General features: G+C 51.6%; 2 protein-coding genes across 9 annotated transcripts in view; both read left to right on the top strand.

The window, feature by feature from the left end:
- Positions 1–17,817, top strand: part of GPATCH8 (G-patch domain containing 8) — a 55,393-nt gene extending 37,576 nt beyond the window's left edge. For all 7 annotated transcript variants that reach the window (XM_082779027.1, XM_082779028.1, XM_082779029.1 and 4 more), the window contains 3 exons: positions 1,845–1,988; positions 11,096–11,226; positions 11,581–17,817. In XM_082779027.1, the coding sequence (XP_082635153.1) occupies positions 1,845–1,988; positions 11,096–11,226; positions 11,581–15,430 (4,125 nt within the window). In that variant the 3' untranslated portion in view covers positions 15,431–17,817. The remainder of the gene's footprint in view (positions 1–1,844; positions 1,989–11,095; positions 11,227–11,580) is intronic.
- A 1,272-nt stretch (positions 17,818–19,089) lies between these two features.
- ITGA2B (integrin subunit alpha 2b) lies at positions 19,090–26,162 on the top strand. 2 transcript variants are annotated; one of them, XM_082779278.1, is made up of 30 exons: positions 19,090–19,265; positions 19,343–19,470; positions 19,546–19,643; positions 19,713–19,878; positions 19,943–19,992; positions 20,244–20,289; positions 20,429–20,557; positions 20,641–20,688; positions 20,845–20,888; positions 21,007–21,066; positions 21,332–21,384; positions 21,496–21,704; positions 21,940–22,122; positions 22,202–22,247; positions 22,325–22,429; positions 22,516–22,571; positions 22,650–22,801; positions 22,923–23,048; positions 23,535–23,605; positions 23,693–23,840; positions 23,950–24,042; positions 24,117–24,196; positions 24,304–24,378; positions 24,452–24,554; positions 24,627–24,779; positions 24,855–24,965; positions 25,053–25,166; positions 25,381–25,488; positions 25,571–25,693; positions 25,915–26,162. In XM_082779278.1, exons 1-30 carry the CDS (start codon positions 19,099–19,101, stop codon positions 26,008–26,010), a joined length of 3,141 nt encoding a protein of 1,046 aa, XP_082635404.1. In that variant the 5' UTR covers positions 19,090–19,098; the 3' UTR covers positions 26,011–26,162. The 2 variants fall into 2 exon arrangements, with proteins under 2 accessions (XP_082635404.1, XP_082635403.1); XM_082779277.1 differs by having other exon boundaries at positions 22,923–23,605.
- The last annotated feature ends 157 nt before the right edge of the window (positions 26,163–26,319 follow it).

Below are 26,319 nucleotides of genomic sequence, written 5' to 3'. Positions count from 1 at the left end.
TTTCCTGTCTTCGTGGGGACCTGCCTCAGGCTCAAATCTCTAGGTGCCTTTTTCCCTTCTAAGTAAGGGCCTCCCATAATGGATGGAAGCAGGAGCTTGAAACAGATTTATATTTAAAGATTGGATAGAGCTTTAAAATGGAGATAGAAAAAAAACTTAGTAGAATTTCTCAGATTTTTTTCCCCTGGGGTGCTGATTTTTTTTTTTTTTTTTTTTTTTTTTGCATGAATCTAGTATTATAGAAAACATGATTGGCAATATTGAAGTAATTTTGATGTGAGAACTGGGAGACTAACTGCATTATCTTGAACAAAATCTTATCAAATAAAAAGAGGAATGCTTTTGAAGTGTTTTCTTTTTAACGCTTACTACCTCCTTTTTCTTATGCAAGAAAGTTTTCCATAAAAAGTTGGTTTTGAAGACAAACTCTTAAACTGTTACATGCCTTTTCTCAAGTGTTAGGCTATTTTTTTTCTTGAATCGCTTCTCTTTATTCCAGTTGAAATGGGTAAAGTAACTAGCTGTGCTGGGTGTGCTGCTGTTAGCACAGTCTTTTGTAGCTTTGTAGCTACGAAAGGTTGTACACAACCTTTGGAGCTTTTTTCAGTACAGTCGGTGGTAAGTGCTTCTGACTTGTAAACCTTCCCCAGCTGCCCCGCGCGGGGTGCAGATGCTTTGTTAGCTCTGCTGGCAGGGCTGTAATGAAGCCTCAGCTGGAGGCAGCAGCCGCTCGCCCCGTGGTTTGTCTCGCCTGGCTTTGGGTGTGCTCGAGCCCCCGGTCTGCGTCGGTGCAGCTGCCCTGTGGGGACGGGGTTGCGGAGCAGCCAGGGCTGGGTTTCAGGCAGCAGGATTGGAGCCACGGCAGCGGTGTGAGGGTTTGCCTGGGGTTTGCACCGACCGAGCAGGCGGCTGCGTGGGCGAGTCCCAGAGCTTTTTGACCCTGCCAAGCTGAAAGCTGCTACTTCTCGTTATAGCAAAAGAGGAGGATGTGACTGTTGCCAATCGAGACGCGGCACCTTTTACTCAGAGGTTTAGTTTTGTGCCTAGAAACATGTTGAATTATATAAGGAATAAGTAGCGTGTACAGCCCTTAACAAAAGTGGGGGGGGAGAAGACCTCCCAAAATGGCAACTACCTGTGCCTGTTCCTGGTGTAATCGCTGTTTGAACTCAGCTTAATGGACAGTGTTGCTCCTGGGAAGATTTCGCTGACAGAAAAATGCCTGTAAAATTACACTGAAGCGAGTTAAGCTCAGTGGTTTCTGAGTGATGCTTTCCCAACTGCCTATCTGTGCGCATCCTTATTGAATTACAGACGAATTGAGGTTGAGCAGACATCTGTTAGCACTCAAAATGGAGGAAGTATCGGTGGTTAAAGTTCTAAGAGTCTGTTCCAAAAGCAGCGATCTTCCATGGGTTCGATGTGTATTTGTTCATTGCCTTTTGTGAGCAGGCAGCTGCCAGTTTGTTTGTGTTAGCTTGAGGCTTTGAACCTCTCTTTTTTTTCTTTTACATCTCAGACAGTCCAGCAGGCTCACTTCTTGCAGGTGGAAGAGGACTGTCTTATTGCCGTCAGCGGTAACTCTTTTTGAGCAGTCTCTGTTTACAGATACCTGTGCTAATGATAAGATTATGTTCTGTCAGGAGACTGAATGAAGACTGGTTTGATAGCACAGCCAAGTTATTCTTCATACTTTTTAATGTGTAAAGACTGATTGGTTTAAAAAAAAGTACCTTAATCATCAGTGTATGTTAAGGTTTTCTTAAGGAATATTTTTCCTTAAAGGAATCTTCCTGATTATTTTACAGGAATTTTAACAGAATTGTTTTTTCTTAATTTTGCAGGATTATGTTGATAAAGAAAAGGCAATTGCCAAGGCTTTGGAAGACCTCAGAGCAAACTTCTACTGTGAACTCTGTGACAAGCAGTATCAAAAGCATCAAGAGTTTGACAATCACATAAACTCTTACGATCATGCTCACAAGCAGGTAAATAGTTGTTGATAGTATGGCTCATTAATTTTCTGTTCATTGCAGCGGTCTTGTTTGTGGTTAATACTTTGAATTTCCCCAGTGTGCTTATTATGCTCATAGCCCCAGGAATAGGTGTTTTGTGTCATTGATTAAGATTCATATGCCCACCATTCATAACAAAAAAACAAAAACAACACAACACTGTACAGCAAAACCATTGTTTACATCGAGAAGCCCCAGTTTTATTGACCCACAAGCAAGAATGGGCTGCTGTTAAACTGGGAAGAATACACATGGATATGGATGGCTCCCAGTTTGTATCAGCTTTTATGGTAATACAACTTCAGAGTCTGATGATATGCCATGTGGACATTTTAAAAACTTTATTCTGTGTTCTGTCAAGTTACTGAGAAGAGACTAGGAAATAATGGGCCTTGTCAAAAGAATTGTAAAAGAGGGGTGGTTTTCAAATTCTGTAATGTTCATGAGAAGATCAATTCAGAATCTGTGGAATTGGCTTTTGTCCCAAGGTAGGATGTACTGCAATAGCTATGTGATATTTTGTGTGGCATAATAAATAATAAAAGTTCATGTGTTAGCCTAATCTATTTTACCATTTAAAGCTGTTAAATGAGATGTAAATTTAAAACAGATAGCAATGTTGTGCTCATCTAGGGATAAAATTGCTCAAATGAGACTTTTTGGTATTGTTAATTATAAATTCTAACAATATGATCATTAAAACACCGATAACTTCTGGAGGATGTGCTGCGGAGTACCAGGTCTTGCAAAATGGAAGTGAAGCAAGAGCTTTTAAGATGAGAATATAACATTACAGAGTATGAATTTTTTATGTGTTGAGTACAGGATGTAATAGTTCAAAGTAAATTTGCTGAGGGAGGCTTAATAGGAAATCTCATGGTAGGGCAATTTCTGTCTGAGTCCTGTGATGAATTGTGGTTTAGTAGATTAAGAGCATGTGTTTTGTATTGGGAAAACAGGCTGTCTTGCCTGAGCTGATGGCACAGTTGTGATACCTGATAGCAGTGTACTTTGTCTAAATTTTTCCATCAACCTCTTTGTTGAAACTTGACTGCTATTACACGCATCTATTTAGGAGGTGGAAGGACCTGTTTGTGGCACATTCTTACAGTGTGGTGATAAAGTGTGATAATGGCTACACCTGCTCAAAACAATTCGGTGGTTAATTAGGGGACTGACTTGAGGTTAGTAAGGTTCTAGCCTCTAGAGATGCTGAAGAAAGAGAAACAAACCACACCCCAAGTGGACTGTTTAAATGGTCACCAGAAGGGGTGCAAGAAGGCTGGCTGGAAAGAAAAAGTCTTGGTACAGCAGAGGGTAGCATAATGTTCTCATACATAGAAAGGACTTTGGGGGTTGGTTGTTACAGGTGGTGATTTGTAAAGCAATTGATGATCCTGGACAATTTTTGTGTCTGCAGCAACGTCTGGCAGGCTTTGGAGAGAACGAGCCTTTAAAATCTTGATAAGTCACCCAGCATTAATTTGTAGTTACACAGGGGTTTAAACAAAGAAGCAATCATGTTTATTTAGGGGGGGAAAATGCATGCTCAGCGTTATGTAGTGCTGAAATGTGTGTCACCCTGTTGGATCAGTGTTCAGTAAGTGAACTTGAAGCTACCTAGAAACAACGAAGGTAAATTTGCATAAGTAACACTATCTCACTGGTGTTGTTCATTATCGCTCAAGATAAGGCTCATTTCTGACAGTCTGTTCTGAATTGTGAGGTGGTCTCCAAAGTAACAGTTATCTTTTCATGTTGCACATTGATGTTTCATGTTTTGCCTCTTTGGACACGAGGGCAAGGTTACATAAAGGCTAACGCAGTTTTCTGAGGAAAAACTGTTTTCTTAAAAGTAGGCTAATCAGTAGGTTTTCCTGGAAAGATGAGACATTACAGCATCCTAGACAATTAAGCAAACCAGTTTGGTGTGTGTTGCTTCTGCAACATTTTGTCTTCTCAGCAGTAATTCTCAAGGTGTCAGAGCTTCAGGTTTGCCTTCTCTTGTTGAAGAGATTTCCACAGGATCGTTGTTGCTTTTAAGTATTTTTAGTTGCACATACCCACGGCATTCAACTGTCTCCTTGTTCCTTCTGTGGCTCAGTAAACATTAGATTGTCTCTGTAAATAGACATTCCATCCTCAGATCCCTTTCTTCTCCCAAGTTATAAAGACGCTGTCTTGTATTCCAGGAAGGAACTCAGGATTATTGCGAAACAGGGATGATAGGTAAGTGTATTGATCCCTACCGGATAAATTTTGGACCAACCACCAACTTATTCCCACCAAACAATTAAAGGGGAGGCTTTATTATTTTTACTTCCTGACTGCACTATTTTCATGGCATTTGGTTATGTCTGAGTTGACATCAACACCAAATTGCTATCCAAAAGGCAGTATTTCTAGATTACCTTAATTGGAAAAATGATCTTAAATTTATTATCACAAATCACTGACTTGTATTTTAAACATCATGTTGGAGGTATGTAATGTTCTTCTCTAGACTTCTTTTAATAGGTTAATTCTTGAAATGAATAGTACAAATGTTTTTAAAGAACCGTATTCACCAGTTGGCCAGCCCCTCTGAGGGGGAAGCCAGAAGACTAAAGCAACTCAAGTTCATACAGATGGCACTGTAAGAAGAAAAAACTCAGTCCCTCTAAAGCTCATTCAGTGAGCATTTGGAAAGTGCTGTTACCATAGATGTAATAACTTCTTGTGCCCTGGAAAGCTACTGATATCTTTAATTGGTATTTTTTTTTTTTTTAGCTATAAGCTCTTGAACCCTGGCAGCTAGAGCTAAGTGGTAGCTTACGAAGGACCCCCGCCTCTGATGCTGCACAGTCGTGACTGCCTTTAATTAACAGATAAATGTGGGAAGAAAGCAGGTGTAGAAGGAAAACTGCAGTTAGTGAGGAACTTGGATAGTGAGGATGGAGCCGTTGTAGGTTTTGTGCTTCTTTCCTGTGGATCTGCATATGTGATGTCCAGGGGCTTGAGAGCTTCCAAAGTCCTTGAATACTCTGGACTTGGTGGGAATGCGTCTTTATGGCATTACAGGACTTGGCCCTTAATTTGGTTTTAACATCAAGAGAGAATACTTCATACCAGAGTTTGGTGGAGGAAAAAAAAGTCTCCTTATCTAGGCTTGTACCCAGGTAGTGCACAGCATTAATGAATATCAAATAAACCTCATCTGTATCACACATTGCAGAGAGCAGTCTGTTAAAGTGCTGTGCTTGGAACTGTCTTAGCACTAACTAATGTAGCATTTGCAGTCTCCTTTTACTTTTTTTAACTTCATCTGAGAACTTACATCCAGAATCTCATGTATGGTTTATACTGTAGCTATCTATTACTGCTAGAGTACCTGATGAAGGGCTGAGCTGTTCACTGAATCACTGACCCTACAGAATAAAGACATTCACCTTTTGAATTCAGTGCAAAATACATGTTCCTGTGAACTTTTGCCAGGTTAACTGTGAGAACTCTAACCAGTATTGAAATACAGTCTTTTATGTAGCTTTAATTTTATTTTTTCTAAATGTGTGGCATTTTGGAGGTATAGATGATTAACTCTGCCTTTTATAGATTTTCTTTATAAAGGGACAAAGGGAATATATTTCCCTAAAGAGGTTCTTTGAGAAAGGGGGTGGAACTAAGAAGTGAAACTATAGATCTGTGGTTTTCTTCCTGCCCTAATTAACTGGATCCTTGTTTCTAATGCCAAGGGGGAGAGCCATGTTAAAGCACAATAAAATTACCAACACAGTCACCGCTGTGGTTGATGAGTACTCTAAAACCAAACCCTGAACTTACTGGTTTGGGAAGAATTGTAGTTGTGCTTTCCAAAATCGTGTGTCTTTGAGCACAACATGAATGTAGAAGAGTTGAGAACGTCTCCAAGATAGTTGGTGTTATATGAGAGACTCCTCTGCTGTATACTGTAGAAATGCTTTGCTCTCAAGAAATGGGGTTGTGTACTCTAGACATAAGTGGAGAGTGTTCAATAAAATAAGTTTTCAGTGTGCAAGGCCTGGGCTTCATGGTTACAAGCACTGCTCCCCTCCTGAGGGGTGAGCAGATCTGTGTCATTGGGTTATCTGTGTTCCATTAACTTGTGGTATATTTTCATAAATGGAAAAGGAGTTGTCAGGGAAGAAATTAAAATGAAATAAAACTGCAGATGCCTGCAACTTCCCCTCTGCTCTCTTCACTTCGTTTATTATCGTGCAAAGAATGTTGATTACCAAAAGCAAGCATTGTATTATCACTTGTATGAAATGATAAAACAAAGGTTGCCATCCTTTGAGCTCATGTGGTAATGGCGTAGTTCACTCCCAGAAGCTTTTGTGGCAAAGAATCAAGCATACATCAAGAGTTCAGAAAGCCAAGAATCTGCTGGCATATAATGAAAAGTACATTATTATTTTATCTAATAGGGATTGGCAGAGACTTGAGAACAATAGCTGGGGAGGAGTAGGCTCTGTAATGGGATTGCGCTGTCACGTGGGCTGCCTCCTGTTTCAAGCCAGTGCAGGAATCTCGCTGCATGTGAATCTGCTGTGCCCCCCTCTTGCATGTAGTGTTTGTCCTGGAAGTCCCAGATTTCCAGGTCTAGTAAAGCAGTGGAGTGCTGTATTTTTCTGAGAATAACTTCATCTCTTTCTGCTCTGCAATTTTAGGTACAGAACGCCTGTTAAATAGGCCTGTGTTCAGTGAAATTGCCTGGCTTTGTCATGCAAAGAAATTAAACTGAGAAAATCCATTTGCTGTTGGCTGTGAACCTGAAAAGCAAGGCGCTTTAATTCTGTAGTGGGGAAGTCCTGCCTCAATATGATCTCACGCAAGCAAATTCTCAGGCAGGATTACCGTAGTGAATGCTAAGTTTTTACTGTCTTCCTATTTTTGCAGCAGTTTCTGAATCCTGATCTTCCCCTCTTATTTAACCACCTTCACATGTCTGTGATGCTGTGTCTCTAGAGCTTTAAATTGATGCAGGAGTGCAGCCTCTTTAAGCTCGTATGAAGAGAACTGTAAGGTAATGGAGTTGTATGCCAATTTTACCCCTCCTGAGCTATGCAGTGATCAGGAGATAATCCATTACTGTAGCTGTCTGTGCTAGATTACTAAAGTAGCTGCAGATTTTATAGAAAGCCTGTTCTTTAAGAGCTTGATTGCACTCCCATTGAAACTTAGACTTCTTAGTGATTTTTGTTGGAAATGAGGCTCAAAATACCGTCCTTTGTTAGAAAGCTGGGGTGGGTGGTATCTATTAATAAAGAGCAATACCAGCCTGAAGGAGGGCTTGAGGTAGTGAAGTTCTGCTCTTCTGGCTGTGCCTGGAGTGCAGAAATTCAGATCGACTTCATTTCAGCTCCTAGTGATTTGTGTCCCTGTGTGCTGGTCGCGGGGCTTCCTGCTGGGGCCATTCTTAATAAAGTCACAGAATAATACCTCCTGGCTCCGTGGTCACCATCATTTGCAGTTTGGAAATGTGTTGCTGCTTAGAAAAGCATTCTGCTTCCTCGGAGAGCACACTGCCTACCAAGATAAAAATGCTTGCTAGTTTTTAAATCCTGTAGTAGTACAAAGGGATCCTTTTGGCTTGAGAGAGGCTGTGGCAGGTTGGTGGCCCTGACCCTGCTGAAGAAACCAGAATTTTGCTGAGCATGGTGGGAAGGCTTAAAAGGGCTGGTTTCACCCCAAGAAAATAGGTTCCTAGGTTCTTCCTCTTGAGTTTGTGGAGAGAAGCTCCCGAGGGCTGGCTGAGCAGCAGTGCCATGCTCCTGTTGCTTCTCCTCCAAAAGAGCCCACGTGTTCAGGGCAGCCGAGGCTCGTGGCCCCACAGCCTTTGAGCTGCCTTTGAGGCAGCGCAAACACAACGCAGCGGTTTGGGGGGACTGATGAATGGTTGCCTAAGGATTAGGTGGGAATTTCATTAGTGTAAGTCTGGCTTAAACCTCAATTTCATTCAGATAGCTTTCTGAGAAGGCTGAGAGCTGGAGTGCGCTGAAAAGCACTGCATGGCTTCGACGTTCCCCTTGGTGCCGTGAAACTGCTCGTGAGGCTTCTCCCTGCTTCGCCCTGCCATGCCTGGGGAGGGATGGCCAGCACAGCTGTCACTTCACAGCTGGTCCTTGCACAGATACGTTGCTGCTTTCAGACCCGCATTGGGAACAATTAGTGAAGTAAGGGTTGCTGTGTGAGGTTATTTGGAACGGTTCTGGCCGTTTTAATCACTGAGTGCTCGTCCACTGCCTGTGAGCATAGACTTCTGCACGGATGCTGTCATGACCTGGTTTTGCAGGTCAGCCCTCTGGTTTTCTGTCCTCCCTTATTCCCCCGCCCCAGGTCGCTTTTCTGTAACATGTGGTCCAGCCAGAATTTGCCAGAATTTGGCTACTTGCAAACTTTGTTTCTGCTTTAGAAATGATTTCTAGTGAAAGATCCACCACTCGAGGTCAGCCAAAGATATGGAGCCTGGCGGAGCTCAGCATCTTACACGTTGCAGTCCCAGGGAGGTGGTGTGGTGCAGTCGTGGAGATCTCGTATCCTGAACTTCCCCAGCAAGATCTTTCTTCCTCATGGCCACTATGCTACACAAAGAAACTCAGCCCTGAGATCCCGTGGAAAGTCAGCTTGCTAAAACCAGACCAACTTTTTGTTCAAGCTGGGAGTAATAAATTCTCGGTGCTCTGGAAAACGTGGCTAGTTGTTGTTATCCACAGTGCATGTGTCAGTTAGCACAGCTAGTTGTTGCCACATGTTGCATATTTTGGAGCTGCAGTGCATCTGGAGTTCACTTGCTTCGTCACTTCTGATTTACAAGTGTTGCACAGTAAGAGGGTGGGAGGCTTGGGCCAGCAGAGGCACCCAGAGGTCAGCAAGTAAGGAAATGGGCATTTAATTCTGCTTTCATTTCAGTTGTCTGTTGGAATGAAGGCAGGACTGTGCTGTGGGCAGCTGCATCATTATCAATGGACTTGGAGCCTGTTTTGGTTTGCGGGGAGATGCTTAAGGCTGTGTCTGGGGGATGGAAGTGTGTTTGAGTGCTCTGTTGCACCTTCCTCTTTAAAGCAAAAGGTCACAGTTCATTTCTGTTGGAAATAGCTGGGTCATGTTTTTTCCAAATGGAAGAGTGATCCAGAGACTTGGCATCAGACCCCAGTTAAATAGTTTTGTCAGCTGTCGGTGACTCTAATTTCCTGGAGCATTTTAGATATGCTTTTTAAATTGGCATGAAAAAGCTGATAGCGTTGCTTAGTATGTTTTTTTTTTTTTTTCTTCTTCTGGAAAGAAATTTCCTATTCAACGCTTAACATACACCACAAATTCCTTGAGCCCTTTACTTGTCCTGGTGAAAGTAGCTGCATTGCTCCAGGTGGGATCATTGCTGTGTGTGTGCGTGCATTCCCCCCTCTTGCTCCAGACTCCCCAAAATCAGTCCTGTAGCTTCACTAGCTCAGCTCCTGCTCCATAGAGTAGCTGGCAGACGCACTGAGAGCTGTGTAGTAATGCTTGCTTCGTATTTTTTTCTCTTCCACTCTCGTTATATTTTTACTTTCTTTTCTTCTTTGTGATGTGACATTTTCAGCTGATGTATTGCAAGCAAACCCTTCTAATTTTGGAGTCCAGATCACAAGAGTGAGTTTCTTTCTACTAGTGTCTATAGCTGTATTTTTTGTGTGTCCTCCCCTCTGATTTTGGTAAAGGCCAACCATATTTAGTAAATATGACTAGGTAAGAGAATCCTCTGTCTTGTAAAATCTTTCCCTTTTTCACAAAGCAATGTTCTCTTTACATTGGGCCAATGAAATTTCTTCAGTTTGCTCTTTGGGTTAGTTTTCAGATCTACTCTTTTGTGTGTACCGTTATGTGACTTTGCTCCATTAAAGGGGCAGAGTCAGCAAGCCAGAAGGTGTATTCAGAATTCACCAGTGATTTGCTTACCTTACACGATGATTTTTCTGAAGCGACTACTGCTTTGAGTGCCATTAGTCTTTCAGGCCCTTCACAAAATGCCTGAAAATCATGGATCTTCTTCAAAAGCTGGATATGTGATGGTTTCTGAAATTGTGCCTCTTGAAAGAGTTTCAAATTGTGCATCAAAACAAAAAGATAAAGGTATCTGAATCCCTTAGGATGGTATAGGTCTTTCATTGCAGCTTTATTTAATTTCTGTATAGCACTCTAAAAAACGGCTTTTATGAATTTTCACATGTATTCAAAATGAAAAGAGCAGCCCCTTTTCCTAGAGCTTTTAAGACAAGGACTTTCAAAATTTTTCCAAAGACTACGATGTTGAATTGCTATTAGAATTGTATATCTAGAAATCCTCAGTGACATGATGATGTTTGAAATTCCTTGGGTTTAGGTTTGCTTCCTGATATGATAAGGTTTCTGGGGAACTTAGTGTTTCTGCCCTCAAAAGTATTAAACCCAAAAAGACCTCACTGCATTCTAGAGTGTTTTGTTTCTTGCGAGGATGTCTCAGAACTGCTGTCAGGAAAGCAAGTAACTGTTTGTGGTGTATGTTATATTATTTATTTGCTTACTGGAATCATTTGCATGGAATTTTTGGCACCTTCTCCAATGTAATTTGTACATTGCTTTTGTAAGATATAATACCCAGGTAACTCTTGCACTAGCTAATCCCTTTCTGTTCTCTCGCCTATGCTATTAAGACTTCTGTCATGCACTGTTTGTGATGTACATTTGCACCCTGCAAGAGCAGCAGAGTGAACAGTTTTTTTTCCCTTCCAGAATTTGCTTGTTGCTTTAAACTCAGCTTTACTATACATGCTAAAGAAAACCAGTAGCACTGACTGGAATTGCATACACAGACTTGAAGTCATAGCCCAAAGTGTTCAACAGTTGTCTCAATTTAGCTGCTGGGAGGATGGCAGCGTGCTCCATTTGTTTTGTTGAGCTAAAATGCTGCTACTCCATCCTAGCTCAATAAATGTTACTGGGGAGGGGCTTCACAGCATACTGCTCAGGGCTACAGCAAAGAGACTCTTTGGGACACTTACCACAACCACGTTTATCTAATCCGTCCCCACTTTCTTTTGCCTCAGAGGTTGAAAGATCTCAAGCAAAGGGAATTTGCTCGCAACGTCTCCTCAAGGTCACGTAAAGATGAAAGGAAGCAGGAGAAAGCACTCCGACGTCTTCATGAACTGGCTGAACAGAGAAGGCAGCCTGAATGGTGAGTATGGGGGATCCCTGAGCACCCCTGGAGCATGTGAGCAGGAGTGCTGCTTGGGACTGTGTGAATTTTGAGGGAAAAGCTTCATGCTTAAGTTTGGCCTCATGCTGTGTTTTGTAGGACAGGATTCACTGAATGGGTATTCCAGAGCATTCCCAAATTGCTTTATCCAGCAATAATTTTCATTATTTGATAATGCTAAAAACTTCAAACAGGTGTAGAATACTATTTTAATGCATACCTGTGGATACAAGATAATTGAAATGGGTAAAAGATTTTAGATGAGGCATGAAACTGACTGCAGAGGTATACAAATGGCCATCAGCTGTTTTCTGTCTTACCTTGTTCATACAGCGCTCCTGGAAGCGGACCCATGTTCAGAACCACCACTGTGGCTGTGGATGAGGAAGGTGGAGATGATGACGATTCTGCAGCCAACAGCAGTTCTTTTGTGCAGACAATGTCTGGCCAAGCTTCAGAGATGACAATGGACAGAGGTTTCCTTAACACTGGACAAGTTGGTGGCACCCTTATGCCAGGCCAAATGCCCCTCCAGTCAGCACAAGCAATCAGTTTTGGCATTAAGAGCACTTTGGGAACTCCACTGCAAAAGCTAGGTGTGTCATTTTCATTTGCCAAGAAGACTCCGGTGAAGCTTGAGACCATAGCTTCTGTTTTCAAGGACCACGTGGAAGAATCAAGTTCTGCAGATGGAGGAAAAGCTGATGAGAGAGGGTCCTCAGATGCAGGAAGCCTGCAGAAATCTGGTGATGGTGAAAGCACAAATAATTCTGATGGCAAGACGGAGGAAGATGACCAGCATGACAAAGATAGCGGCTCTCTAGCCACTACATTATCTAAACTGAAAAAGATGAGACGAGAAGATGGACCAATGGCAGTTGAACCAGAATACTATCATTATATTCCCCCAGCCCACTGTAAAGTAAAGCCTAATTTTCAATTCCTGCTTTTCATGAAGTCTACAGAACAAATGGAAGCTGAAAATGTGAATAAAAAAAACACACATGAGGTCAAAAAGGGTAATTCTCCAAAACCCAAACCCAGCAAGCATGCAGAGAAGGCTGCTGAGAGCACAGTGCAGCAGAAGGAACAGAGTACTACTGAAACTACTGCTCAGCAGAGCAAAACAGAGCTAAAAGAAGTCCCAGAAAATGCAAGTATGCAGGAGGGCAAGCATCTTACAGAGAGCCATCTCCCAGAGCCAGACACTACTAAGGAAGTCAGTCAGCCTGTCCCAAGCAGTAAAGATGTCACCGAAGGACCAAAACATCCAACAGGACCTTTTTTTCCAGTTCTGAGCAAAGATGAGAGCACCACTCTCCAGTGGCCTTCAGAGCTGCTCATATTTACCAAAGCAGAACCTTCTGTTTCATACAGTTGTAATCCCCTGTATTTTGATTTCAAGCTGTCTCGCAACAAAGATGCTAAAGGCAAAGGGGCAGAGAAATCCAAGGATCCAGGAGGCCTTTGTAAAGAAAACATTCAGACTCCAGAATCTGGAGAGATGAGCAAACCCAAGGAGGCAGAAAGCATAGCTAACAGTTCTGCTGGGAAAATGGAAAGTAAATCTCTGTCTGCCTGTGGCTCCCAGAACAAGCAGGAGTCTAAATTGGCAAATGTTAGTAAGGTAGAGGGAGATGACAGTAGTAAAAATGTAACTGGTAAGAATAAATCTGGAAAATCCCATAAACATAAAAAGAAAAAAAAGCACAAAAAGTCTAGCAAACACAAACATAAACACAAGGAAGAACCTGACGAGAAGAGCCGAAAAACTGACCTGGGGGAAGAGAAACCCAAGAAACGGAAAAAACGCAGACACAAAAAACTCAAATCTTCTCTTTCTACTGAATCAGAACGGGCACTGAAAACTGAACTGTCTGAAGAGTGTAGCCATTTCCAGAAGAAAAAGCGATGCTCTCAGGAGTCGCAGAGGAAGTCTCTGTCTGCTGAAGAGGGAAGTAGCAGTAAGAAAGAGGACAGTGGTAACTCCTGCCAAGAACATGGCAGCAAGAAACACAAGGCTGACCTGCAGCAGCTGCCAGCTGCCAGGAGGCGGTGTGCTGGCCCCTCTCTGGGCAGGTCCGGCCGCAGGAGCCGGCAGAGCAGCGGGGATTATGACAGTGACGAGGGCTCCCACAGGAAGCACTCCCGGCAGAAATCTCCCTCGCAGTACAGTGATGACGATGACTCCGGCAGTGACCACTCCAGGAGCCGCTCCAGGTCAGGGCGGAGGCACTCGTCTCGACGGTCCTACTCCACCAGTTCCGATGCTTCTTCAGACCAGAGCAGGTACAGCCGCCGGAGGAGTTACTCGGATGACAGCTACAGCGACTACAGTGACCGGTCGAGGTGCCACTCAAAGAGGTCCCACGACTCGGAGGATGACTCTGACTACAACAGCTCAAATCACAGATCAAAGCGGCGCAAGTACTCCTCTTCCGAAGACGACTACAGCTCGAGTCGGAGCAGGTCAAGGAGTCGAAGCAGGAGCCGAACCCACCCTCGAGGAAGGTCAAGAAGTCGGAGTCGGGGCAGGACACGAAGCAGCAGCTGTAGCCGCAGTCGAAGCAAGAGGAGGAGCCGAAGCATGACGGGTCGCAGCTGGAAACGAAGTCGCAGCTACAGCCGGGATCGCAGCCGCAGTACGAGAAGCCACTCGCAGAGGTCGCTCTCGCGAAAGGGCTCTCGAGGCCATGAGAGCCCTGAGGAGAGGCGGTCAGGGAGAAGAGACTTCATCAGGTCCAAAATCTATCGCTCGCAGTCTCCTCACTACTTCCGAACAAGCAGAAATGAAGGAGCTTTGAAGAAGGAGGACGGCAAAGGTGAGGATCTCAAAGGGTCTGGCTCTCTCTCCCAGAACAGCAGCAGTAGCTCTGGCACCGGGAGGGCCTCGGAAGGTGACTGCAGTCCAGAAGAGAGAAACTCCGTGACTGCAAAACTTCTCCTGGAAAAGATCCAGTCCAGAAAGGTTGAGAAGAAGCCGTGTGTTGCTGATGAAATGCTAGCAGGGGCAAACAAGGTGGGCATAAAGCTCAAAGACCCTCCACAAGGCTACTTTGGCCCCAAGCTTCCTCCTTCATTAGGCAACAAACCAGTTCTCCCTTTAATTGGGAAATTGCCAACCATCCGAAAACCAAACGCAAAAAGATATGAGGAGTCTGGCTTAGAGAGGGGTGAAGAACAAGAGCTATCGGACTCTGAGGACGCTTCCCAAGGTGTGGAGGAGACTCAGTTGGCTGGCCAGTCTCTCCTGGAAGAAGTGGTGATGGTTATGCAGGATAAACCTCTGGATGAGCAGAAACGCGATGAACCTGCTGTGGAGATGTCGTCCATTCCCCTCGAAGCACCAGCACTGCCCGAGTGCTTTAGTTCTGGGGACCTGGTCATGCAGCACAACTTCCTCTCGGACCCGAGCGATGGTGATGCGTTGGAACCCATGGATGGGGGCAGCCAGCCTGTCCCTGTGGAAGCCGGTATGATGCCCTTGGTCCCTGATGTGGAGCATTTTCCCGGCTATGTGCCTCAGAGCGGGGAGCCGAGCATCGAAGGAGACCGAGAAGGAGGAGAAGACTCCTCTCTGGCACCGCTCGAGAGCCAGCCCATCACTTTTACACCTGAAGAGATGGAGAAGTACAGCAAACTGCAGCAGGCTGCTCAGCAGCACATCCAGCAACAGCTCCTCGCAAAGCAGGTCAAGGCTTTTCCTGCCTCCACCGCGCTGGCGCCAGCAGCGCCTGCCTTGCAGCCCATCCACATCCAGCAGCCGGCGGCGGCATCCGCGACCTCCATCACCACTGTGCAGCACGCCATCCTGCAGCACCACGCTGCCGCGGCTGCCGCCGCCATCGGCATCCACCCCCACCCCCATCCCCAGCCTCTTGCTCAGGTTCATCATATACCCCAGCCCCACTTGACGCCCATCTCGTTATCCCACCTGACCCACTCGATTATTCCGGGGCACCCTGCCACGTTTCTAGCCAGCCACCCCATCCACATCATTCCGGCATCAGCCATCCACCCGGGCCCCTTTACTTTTCACCCAGTTCCTCATGCTCTTTACCCGACCCTTCTTGCCCCGAGACCCGCTGCTGCTGCGGCTGCTACAGCGTTACATCTTCACCCCTTGCTGCACCCCATTTTCTCAGGTCAGGACTTGCAGCACCCCCCGAGTCACGGCACATGAAGGACGAGCGAAGTAACCTTGGAGGAAGGAGAATATTTTGCATTTTGGGAAGGGGTTGAAGCTGATCTAGCTGGCAGGTGAGGCCTGAGAATTTCCTTTCACTATTTAGCAGCCAAAGAAGCCAGGCGTGGCCGGAGGGCTGGGTAACAGTGTGCAGCAGGTCAGTTTGCAAGCGTTGTGTGCAGCCCTGCTGCCACCATGTTCATAGCAGCGCTGTGCCGGAGGAGTCATCTCGAGCACAGACAGGCGAGGCACTTGGAAAGGCTTTTTTCCCTGGATTCTTACACTTAGTCATCCTCCTGCTGCTGTGTATATGACAAGTGATATTTCATGCACACTAATAGGTCTCTAAAATCCTTTTATTGAGGTCATCTAATTAAAATAGTCAGCATGATTGAATCCTGCTTGTAATCAGTGATGAAACACTCAGTAACTGACAGCTGTGGGTCCTGGCAAGGAGACTGATGGGAGGGCAGCACCCCTCTTGTTTTGTCTGGGCCAGTACCAGTTTTCAGGCATTGCAGATCTCCTGGCATCCTACTGCTGCGTACTTAGGTTTCTTTTCTCTTAATGTAAGCAGCAAAGGTGGGAATAAGATCTGATTTTGAAGCAAAGTGAACGGAGGAGCTGCATGTGTGCTCCGAGCTCTGACCCTTCTCCATCCTGCATTAACATTCTCCTGTGTGAGGACTGCACCTTGACACCTTCTGTATATTGTGAACTGGAGAGAGGTTCTCAGATTGGTAGTTTGTGATTTCAATCTAGGCTTTGACCACTCTTCTCCTAAGAAAGAAAGGAAAAAAAAAAATCTGCTCTGGCTTCCATCTTTAGAGGTGTTGCAAAAGAGGCTCTCAGCTGAGAGAAGAAAAATCCCTTTAGGAATTGAAGCAATACAGAGGACTGGGGAGAGTGATGGGAGTATGTAAAGTGTATTCTTTCCTCTGTAGTACTGATGGTTTCCTTATTAATTTATAGGATTTTTTTTAATGTAAAGAATTGCACTGAACTCTGTAAAGGAAGATGCTGCTTTTTGTAGCTCATATAAAAAGGTTACATTTGTAGTATACCGCAATAATATTTTTTACAGCCAGTTCTTTTAGTGGTACTTGTTCTGGTGGCTTTTGTGTAAATATGTTTGCCGTAGGTGAAATAAGACACTTGTAAAGGTTCAACTTTATAGTTTCAGCTAGATGCAAAACGAACTAAGCATGTATATTTTATCAAGCTCATGTATTTTTGAAGCTTTTATGTACTATAAGATGTAAAAAAAAAAAAAAAAAAATCCACCTTCATTTAGCGTTTTGCAGAAGAAAAACGTGCAACTCGAATACCTGAGGTGCGTGGATGACACCGGTGACTCTAACAGCTAATGAACGGCACCGCCTGGAAGGTGCTGGCTTTGGGAACGGTGTACTACGGGGTGCCGCGGGGGCTTGCTGCATGCTCCTGGTCTTTACTAAGCAGCTACTTATAGGAATTGACACTGGAGGCTGTCTCAGGAGTGTCAAGAATTTGGGTTGTCTCCCACCGAGTGCAGAATTCCTTCCCCTCCCCCCTTCCTGTCCTACCCCCTCGGTTTGTACCAGGTGTGCAATCCATTCTGCCTTCTGCTGTCAGCAGAACCTTTCAGCCACCACTGTATGCACAGGGCCAGGTGCTTTGGTTTGTAACTAATCCCTTGTGCCCACACCTCTCTGTGGTGGGGTGTGAGGGATTTCTGTTCCTTCCCACGTTGTTCCCTGGCGCTGGGTACCACCAACCACAGGGGCTTTGAGGCCAGCACCAAGAGCTGCTGGCCCCAGGACCTGGGTTGGGTATTTCGGGTTCGGGTTCTCCTGGTGTTAGTGCAGGTTTGGGGCATGCCTGTGAACCACTACCAGGCTGCACCCCCACGCTTGGTTTTGGCGGCCCGGTTTCGGAGCAGGCGGCAGTGGCTGCCGCTCAGTGCCGTTCCTCCCTTCCCTCCTTCCTCTCCAGAAGCACAGAACTGAGACCCAGGGGCAGACTGAAAGGATCAAAAACTCTGAGCTTCCTCATTATTTAAACAAGAGCCTTTACATTTGGACAGGTCGGACTGAATCACAACGGTCACAAAAGGGACTCAATTTCTCTGTAAATAATTAACAGAATACAGTATTAATGTTTCAGTGCTGAGCTCATTAGCTTCTAGATTCAATATGCGTGTTCTGGCACCCTTCACACTGCAGTCAGGGTTTTTTTTTTGTTTTGTTTTTGACTTCCGGAATAGTGCTAAAAATAATTAACCTATCATTACTTAACGAGCATAAACAGACTGTATTTAACTTTGTCACATAAGATATATATAAATATATATATATGCTGTAAAATGAGGGGAAAAAACCTTTCTAATAAACCAATGATTTGTGGAAAAATGTGTGAAATGTCCTGAAGCTGCTGCTCGTGGTGTAACACACATAAGGCTGTTGTTTTTGTGAAATGCCAGCATTAGGTGCTCGCTTCATCTTCCCCGGGAGCAAAGCTCATGCTGCTGGGACACCTTGGGCAGAATATGTTGAGCCTGGCTGCAAGCCTGTGCTCCTCCTGTGCTTGGGTTCTGTCTGCCTAGCCCTGTTCCAAGGACGTTATTTTGGATTGGAGCCCCCAAGTGCTGCACGCTCCCCTCCTCCTGTGATCCACCCTCCTGTGATCCACCTGCCTGCTCCCCACAGGGCAGGGATGGGATTGGGGTTGTGCTTTTGGGGACGGAGTGGCAGTGTGCCTCGGTGATGAGTGCCTTTGGACCCTGTCTTTGTGCTGGGGGCTCCGTGCCCTACCCACCACTCGGTGCGCTGGTGGCAGAGCGCAAAGACCAGGCCTGGGGCTTGATGCTTTAGCGGCTTTGCAAGCCCAGGTGTCAGAAACTTGCCAGGTCCTGATCTGGCTGAAGAGAAGAGAGGGGTGCTCCCCTTTGCCCTGCCCCAAGACCCCAGTGTTGCTGGTGGTTGCACCAGGGCGGCGAACTGCCCTTGCCTTGTCCCTCCTTGTTTGCCCCTGGAGCTGGGAGCCTGGGTGAATGACAGCACCCAAATGTTGCAAGAAAGGGGAAATTAAGCACTTTGGGGGAGAGAACTGCAGTTGCCTTGGAGCAATCCTGCGTGGCTTTCTCCTGGCTCTGGGTGCTGACTGGCTGGCCTGGGCAGCAGCCCCCGTTTGGGGGCCAGGGGAGACAAGGTGGGTTAAATGGTGAAAATCCCACAGCTGCTGGCTGGAGCTGCACAGAGCCCCTGTCACGGCTCACTCTGACACCATCCCCCAGAGCCCTTACCCTGGAAAAGTCTGGGCTGCACTTCCCTGGGGGGGTGGCACAGGGACAATTTGGGTGCTGGGGAAGGGGAGACGCCTTGCTGGCATCCATGTGCCCCGTGCCATCTCTGCTCCATCTGGCTGTGGAGGCGTTAAGTGTGGGGCTGAGGGGGCTCGGGGCCGAAGGATGTGGGCGCTGCGCTTCCTCCACAGCCACCCGAGCCCCAAGATAGCAGGGGCAGGCGGATGCTGCTGTCCTGAAGCAGGGCCGGCCCTGTCCCAACCGCCCAGCTGTGGGTTGGCCCTTCCTGCTGCGTCCCCCCAGATAAGAATAGGGATGGGGAATTCCAGATAGGGAAGCTCTGGGCTGCCCTGGGCACATTTTGGGGCGAGCCCAGGAGGTGATGGGTGCTGTGTGCTGTGCTCCTGCCCCGCTGGTGGCCCTGCTGCTGCTCTGGGGACTGTGCTGGGCCTCCGGCCCGGAGCTGCTCCACCCCCAGCCTGCGGTGTATGAGGGGCCCCCTGGCAGCTACTTCGGCTTCTCCCTGGATTTCTACGTGACCAAGAACAGGTAGGGAGGGCGTTTGGAGCTGGGCATGGACCCCGCTCATCCCCAAGCCCTGACACCCGCTCCTCTGTGTGCCCCAGGACGAGAGTGGCGGTGGGGGCTCCCCGTGCCAACACCTCGCAGCCTGGAGTGGTCGAGCCTGGCGCCGTCTTCCTTTGCTCCTGGCCTGGAAACTCCTTGTGTGACCTTGTCCCCTTTGACACTGTGGGTGCGTGCACGTTGCGGGACGATGCCAGGTGCTGCCACCAACGTGGGGCCCATCCTGGCACGCCTGTTCTTCCAGGGGATGAGATGGAGACCAGTAGCTCCATGAAGCTTCACGTCTACAAGTCCAGACAGTGGCTGGGAGCCTCCGTGACCAGCTGGCACGGCACACTGGTGGTGGGTGCACGTGTGGGCGGGCACCCGTGGGTGCTGGCGGGGCGGGCGCCCACCTGTCCCCGTCCCCAGGCCTGTGCCCCGCTGCAGCACTGGAACGCCATCCAGGACAACCTCGAGGCTTTCCGCACCCCAGTGGGTGCCTGCTTCATGGGAGCCGAGGGGCTGCACCGCTTCATCTGGTACTCACCCTGCCGCAACACCCAAATGGCCACCGTCTACAAGGAGAACAAATACAGTGAGTGCGGGCAGGGGGCGGCGGGGGCCCTCCCGGCCGGCCTGACGCTGCCCTGTGCCCGCAGTCCTTGACCAGCGCTACTGTGAGTTGGGCTTCAGCGCGGCTGTCACCTCGGTGAGATGGGGAGCCCGGGGTGCCACGGGGATGGTACCGGGGATGCTCGTGGGGATGTCCCCAGGGATGCCCCCAGAGCTGCCCCCGAGGATGGTTCTGGGGATGGTCCTGGGGGTGCTCCTGAGGACACCTCTCAGAACGCTCCTGGGGGATGATCCTGGGACACAGGGGGGTGCCCCTCTGCAGGGGGGGTGTAGAGATGCTGGGCTGGAGAGGTCCCAGGGGGATGCTGACGCTGGCTCTTCCTGCAGGAAGGCACGCTGGCACTGGGTGCCCCCGGCGGGTACTACTTCAAGGGTGAGTGCTGCCTGTCCGGGGGTGTGCCTGCCCCAGCACCCCTGGGTGGGCATGGCGGGATGGGGACTCCCCTGTAGGTGCCACCCGCTGTGCTAGGGGGGTGGGGAGCAGTGTGGCACCCCAGCACTGGTGTCCCCAGGGCTCCTCTATTTGGGCAAATTGAATACCATCTTCGCCCGTTTCCATGGCAAGTCCCTGGTTTGGATAGAGGGCCCTGGGCGCCCCACAGTAGAGCAGACATCCATGGACTATGAGGACGGGTACCGAGGTGAGCAGTGGGTGGGGACAGCCCTGCCCCGCGCCCGACTCATCCTGGAGATGGTGGGGTCACCAGTGCCCATCTCCCTGCAGGGTACTCAGTGGCCGTGGGCGAGTTTGATGACAATTCCAAAACCAAAGGTAAGGCAGGGCCATCGGCACTGGGGTTCTGTGCTCAGGGTGCCCTCTGCTGCCCTGGGACACGGGTCCAGCTCCAGAGCCCTGTCCGTCCCCATGTCCCTGCCTGTGCCAGGGGTTTCTCCATGGCGGGGGCACTCAGCGTCCTTTCCCCTGCAGAGTACGTGGTGGGGGTCCCCAACAAGAGCAACACGGCAGGCGAGGTGAGCAGTGCTGGTGCCCGGCTGCATGGGGACAGGGATGTCCTGCAGTGCGGCACTGGGCACCCGGGGGAACACTGGGGATGGGGACAGCAATGGGGCCTGACGCTGCTCTGAGCAGGTGGAGATCTTCAGTGAGGGGACGAGCCTGCGCCGGATGCAGGGTATCGCCAGCGAGCAGGTACCCCCACTGCACCACCACCCTACAGCACCCTCTGCACCCTGCCGCATGGCACCACCACCCTATAGCTGCACCCTGCTCCATCACACCATCACCCCATCACCTGCCCTACTTGCTCCCCCCACCCCAAGGCCTCCATCTGCCCCCTGTAACACCCCTGCACCTCCCACCCCATAGCACCCCATGCTCCCCTCTCTGCCCCGCTGGTCAGGGGGCCACCTGCACCTCACAACCCAGGTACCATCCCCTCCCACCCCTTTCCCAGGTGGCTTCGTACTTTGGGCACACGGTGGCTGTGGCCGACATCAACGGGGACGGGTGAGGCCCCTATGGGCACAACACCCCCGGTGTCACCCAACCATCAGGGGTGAGATGGTGGGGGGAGGGGGAGAGACAGGGGGCTTCGTCCTGACCTGGTGCTGGGTGCAGGCGGGACGACATTCTGGTGGGTGCCCCCCTGTACATGGAGCGGCGTCCCGAGGGGAAGCTCTCCGAGGTTGGCCGCCTCTACCTGTACCTGCAGCGGGGGCAGTGGTCCTTCGCCAAGCCCCCCCAGACCCTGACGGGCACCCACCCCTATGGCCGCTTCGCCTCCGCCATCGCCAGCCTGGGGGACCTGGACAAGGACGGCTACGGCGGTAAGCACGGGGTGGTGGCAGGGGACAGGTGTGGTGATGGGGGGACACACACGTGTGCTACCCACGGTGCCCACCTTGATGCTGAGGGCACTGAGGCAGGAGCACTGTCCCAGTGCTCCCAGTGCCTCCCCACACCCCCCTTCCAGTGCAGCCCCCTGGCCCCCACCCCACAACACCCCAGCTCTCCCTGCACCCGATGGCACCTGGTGGCCGCTCACGTCCCCTGCGTCCACAGATGTGGCAGTGGGTGCCCCGTTCGGGGGTGACAGCAGCAGTGGGCAGGTCCTCATCTTCCGTGGGCAGAGGGAAGGTCTCGAGCCAGTGCCCACCCAGCGCCTCGACAGCCCCTTCCCTGGCCCCGCTGCCTTTGGCTTCGCCCTGCGTGGTGCCACCGACTTGGATGGCAACGGCTACATGGGTACGATGTCACCGCGTGTCCTCTGCGTGCCACCATGGTGTCACCCACCCTGCCACCAACACCCCGCTTGTGCCCGCAGATCTGCTGATTGGGGCTTTTGGGGCCGCCAAGGTGGCCGTGTACTGGTGAGTCCCCAGTGCGGGGCCAGGTGCTGCTGGCTCTGTCCCTTGACACCTGAGCTCTGCTGTCACCCGTGCCACAGGGGACAGCCTGTGGTGGTGGCCCGGGCACAGCTGAGCATCCCCAGTGGGCTGAACCCTGAGACGATGGAGTGTGTCCTGCCCGACTCCGACACCCGCATCAGCTGGTGAGCAGCACGGTGGGGACACCGCCAGTGGGAGCACCGCCATGGGGACAAGTTTCTGAGCACCCATGGGTGCTGTCCCCTTGCAGCTTCCCCGTGGTGCTGTGTGTCAGCGTGACGGGCCAGAATATCTCCCAGAGCATCCGTAAGTGCCTGGCACAGGGCTGGCATTCCCCCAGGGGTGGCACCGGGCACCTCCGTCACCCGCTGTCACCTCTGCCAGACCTTGATGCCGAGCTGCAGCTGGACCGGCTGAAGCCGAAGCTGTCCAGGAGGGTGCTCCTGCTGCAGGGCCACCAAACATCCTGGCACCAGACGCTGGTGCTGGCCATAGGGATGTCCCCGCTCTGCCACAACCTCACTGCCTACCTGCGGGTACGGGGATGGTGCCACTGGGCTGGCACACATGGGGCAGGGGACAGCGGCGCCCTGGGCCAAGAGGGTTGGGGACCGCCTGCCCCGTGCCTGTGGTGCCATCGCACGGTGGTGTCCCCAGGACAAGGCTGACTTCAAGGACAAGCTGAGCCCCATCGTCAGCAGCCTCAGCCTGGCACTGGCCTCGTCATCGGATGCCCGGGGGCTGGGGCTGGTGCTGTATGGGGACACCCTGGTGCAGGCACAGGTAGGACCCGGTGGGGACACTGCTGGGGACAGCCACCACCAGGCCCTGGGGCACCCACAGCCCCAGCATCAGGCTGTGCAATGCTCCAGTCCCACAGCCCCCACCCTATCCCTGTGTCTGTCCCTGGGACACGGCCCTGTCCTCAGCACCTCCCTGGGATGTCCCCGCTGTCACTCCTGCTGTCCCCAGTGCCTCCCCGAGGTGTCCTTCCTGTCCCCCTTGTCCGCAGTCCCTGCCCAGGATGTGCTCGCTGTCCCTCCCACTGTCCCTGCTCCACCCTCAGGTTGTCCCCCCCCCGTCCCCACCCTGTCCCCACTCCCTCCCTGGGATGCCCCCTCCTTGTCCCCCACTGTCCCCAGTCCCTTCCTAGGACATGCACTGTGCCCACCCCACCGTCCCCTCTCCCCCCCGGGCTGTCCCGCTCTGTCCCCACTCCCTCCCCACATCCCCCCGCTGCCGCCCCCACCTCCCCCTGCCCCGGCCCAGACCCACATCGTGCTGGAGGACTGCGGGGAGGACAACGTCTGCGTCCCCGACCTCCGCCTCACCGCCCACACGTGAGCACATGCGGGGGCCACGCTGGGGGGGTTCAGTCCCTGCCCCTGTTCCCCTCACCCCGGTGCTGAGCCCTGCCGGGTCCCCAGGCCAGGCACCCACCTGCTGATCGGGGCTGACAACGTGGTGTCCCTGCGCGCCCTTGCCACCAACGCGGGCGAAGGGGCCTTCGAGGCCGAGCTGCGGGTGCAGCTCCCCGAGGACACCTACTACCAGAAAGCCCTCAGTAACATCCAGGTGGGTGCGATGGGGGGGGCACAAGCCCTGCCCTTGGTGCAGGGGTGGCACCTGCAGCAGGGTCTGTGCCATGTCCCCACCGTGTTGCTCCCCCCCCGTGCCACCGCAGGGGCAGGAGAAGCTGAGCTGCATCCCCAGGAAGGAGAACGGGAGCCGCGTGGTGCTCTGCGAGTTGGGCAACCCCATGAAGGCCGGCGCCCAGGTGTGGGCTGTGGGTCACCCACTGCCACCTGCTGCCACCCGCTGTCACTCACTGTCACCCTCCCTGCCCCTCAGATCACTGTGGACATGGAGCTGAGCGTGACCGGGCTGGAGGACGTGGGCGATGCCATCACCTTCCAGCTCCAGCTCAGGAGGTGACGCTGTGGCCAGGCTGCTTGTGCCCATGCTCAGTGTGTGGGTTGGTGAAGGCGGGGGGGGGCAGTGTCACCCTGCCCGCTCTCACCCCCCCATGTCCCTGCAGCAAGAACAGCCCCACCAGCGCGGTGGTGACGGTGGTGGTGCCCGTGGAGGCGCAGGCAGCGATGGAGCTGCGAGGGTGAGGGTCTGTGGGACATGGCAGGGGGACACCGGGGTGCCAGGGGTGACACTGACCCCACTGTTGCCACCAGGAAATCCCTGCCCACCACCATGGTGCTGCCCACGAGCTGGCACGGGGCAGAGGGCAGCCGCCGGCTGGAGGACCACGGCATCTGCGTGGAGCATGTCTACCAGGTAGGGTACAGCACCCAAGGGTGCCAGCTGAGGCCACGTGTCACCCACTGCCAACTCACTGTCCTCCCCCAGCTCCACAATAAGGGCCCGGCCACTGTCACCAATGTCACCCTGCGCCTCGATGTCCCCACTGAGATCGATGGCCGCATCCTGTTCTACCTGCTGGAGCTGGGCACCGAGGGTGGCATCAGCTGCACCCAGCCGCCTGGCCTCAATCCCAAGCAGGTGGGACACGAGGGGGGACAGCACCCATCCGGTGGGTGATGGGGGGGGGCTGAGGGTGTCCCTTTCTCCTTCCAGCTGGAAATGCCCCGACCCACAGGCGTGGGACCCCACAACAAAACCCACAGGCGGGAGCGCAGGGAGGTGGACGAGCCGGTGGCCGCAGCACTGGAGAAGCCCATCCCCGTGGTGAGCGGGTGCTCCCCGTGGGACTGCAGCCCCACAGGGGCCCTGGGGACAGGGTAGGGGCCGGGGTGACACCCGCTGTGCCTGCAGGACTGTGGCAATGCCACCTGTGTGGAGGTGACGTGCTGGGTGCCCAGCCTGGCCAAGGACCAGCGGGTGCTGGTGAGCATCCGCGCCCTGCTCTGGATGGACACCTTGCAGCAGGTAGTGGCACCCGTGGGGGACGAGGACGTGCTGGGGTGGCATCGTGTCCCCCTGGTGTCCCCATGGAGCCGTGCCACGTCCCCATACATCCCAGGGACCTGTGGAAAGCACCCACGGGGACACCAGGCAGGGGGACGCGGGTGCCCCTTTGGCTACTGACACCACTCTTCCTGTGTCCCCATGTGTCTCCGTGTGTCCCCATGCCTGTCCCCAGCGGGAGCACCTCCTGAAGCAATTCCTTGTCCAGTCACGGGGCTTCTTCAACACCTCGGCCATGCCCTACCGTGTCCAGCCCCGTGTCCTGCCCAGCGGTGAGGCCGAGGTACAGCTCTCACGGTCAGGGGGGGAGTGACGGCCAGTGCCAGCGGTGGCCCCAGTGGTGGCACCCCCCTGTCCCTCTGCAGGCTGCCACCGAGGTGATGCGCGCCAGCCCCGACGGCAAGCGGGACGTGCCGGTGTGGTGGGTGGTGCTGGGCATCCTTGCGGGGATCCTGCTCCTCACGCTCCTCATCCTCCTCATGTGGAAGGTGTGGGGGGGGGACACATGACACGGCGCTGCCGGGCACCCCTGGGGACACCTGGGGAGGGCGGTGGCCCGGTGACACCCTGAGATTGTGGTGGGACCCTGATGGCAACAGAAGGGACTGGAGAAATTGGGACCCCTGGGGAGGGGGCTGCGGGCATGGGGTGGGGGCGATGCTGGGAGGGGGTCTCCAAGGGGGGGGTGTCACCATGTCCCCTCTTCCAGATTGGCTTCTTCAAGAGGACCCGGCCACCCGTGGAGGAGGACACGCAGGAGCTGGCACCAGGACAGGCCCAGGAGATGGGGGGCACCCAGAGCTAGGGGGGACCCCAGGTCCCCTGCACCCTCTGCACCCCCCACCCCACAGCCCTGGCCCTGCCCCAATGCCCAGCATCACCGCCCCCGCCCTGATGTCCCCAGCACCCAGGGGTGCCCGCGGTGCTTGTCACCCCCTCGCTGCCCCCGGACAATAAATCCTGGCACCCGCGGGGTGATGTGGGGGTGCCACAGCGGCGTGGGGGGGACGCGGGACACGGGGGGTGCGCACGGGGACAGGGGGCGTGCGGCGGGTGCCAGGGTGCCCAAGGGTGGGTGGGTGGGTGCCGGGGGGGGGTCGGGGTTGGGTGGGGG

Source organism: Aythya marila (assembly GCF_965140915.1).
Source record: "Aythya marila genome assembly, chromosome: 25".
In the NCBI taxonomy this organism is placed as follows: Eukaryota; Metazoa; Chordata; class Aves; order Anseriformes; family Anatidae; genus Aythya; species Aythya marila.
The sequence above is the reverse complement of the archived record's forward strand: the minus strand, read 5'-3'. Positions and strand labels throughout refer to the sequence as shown.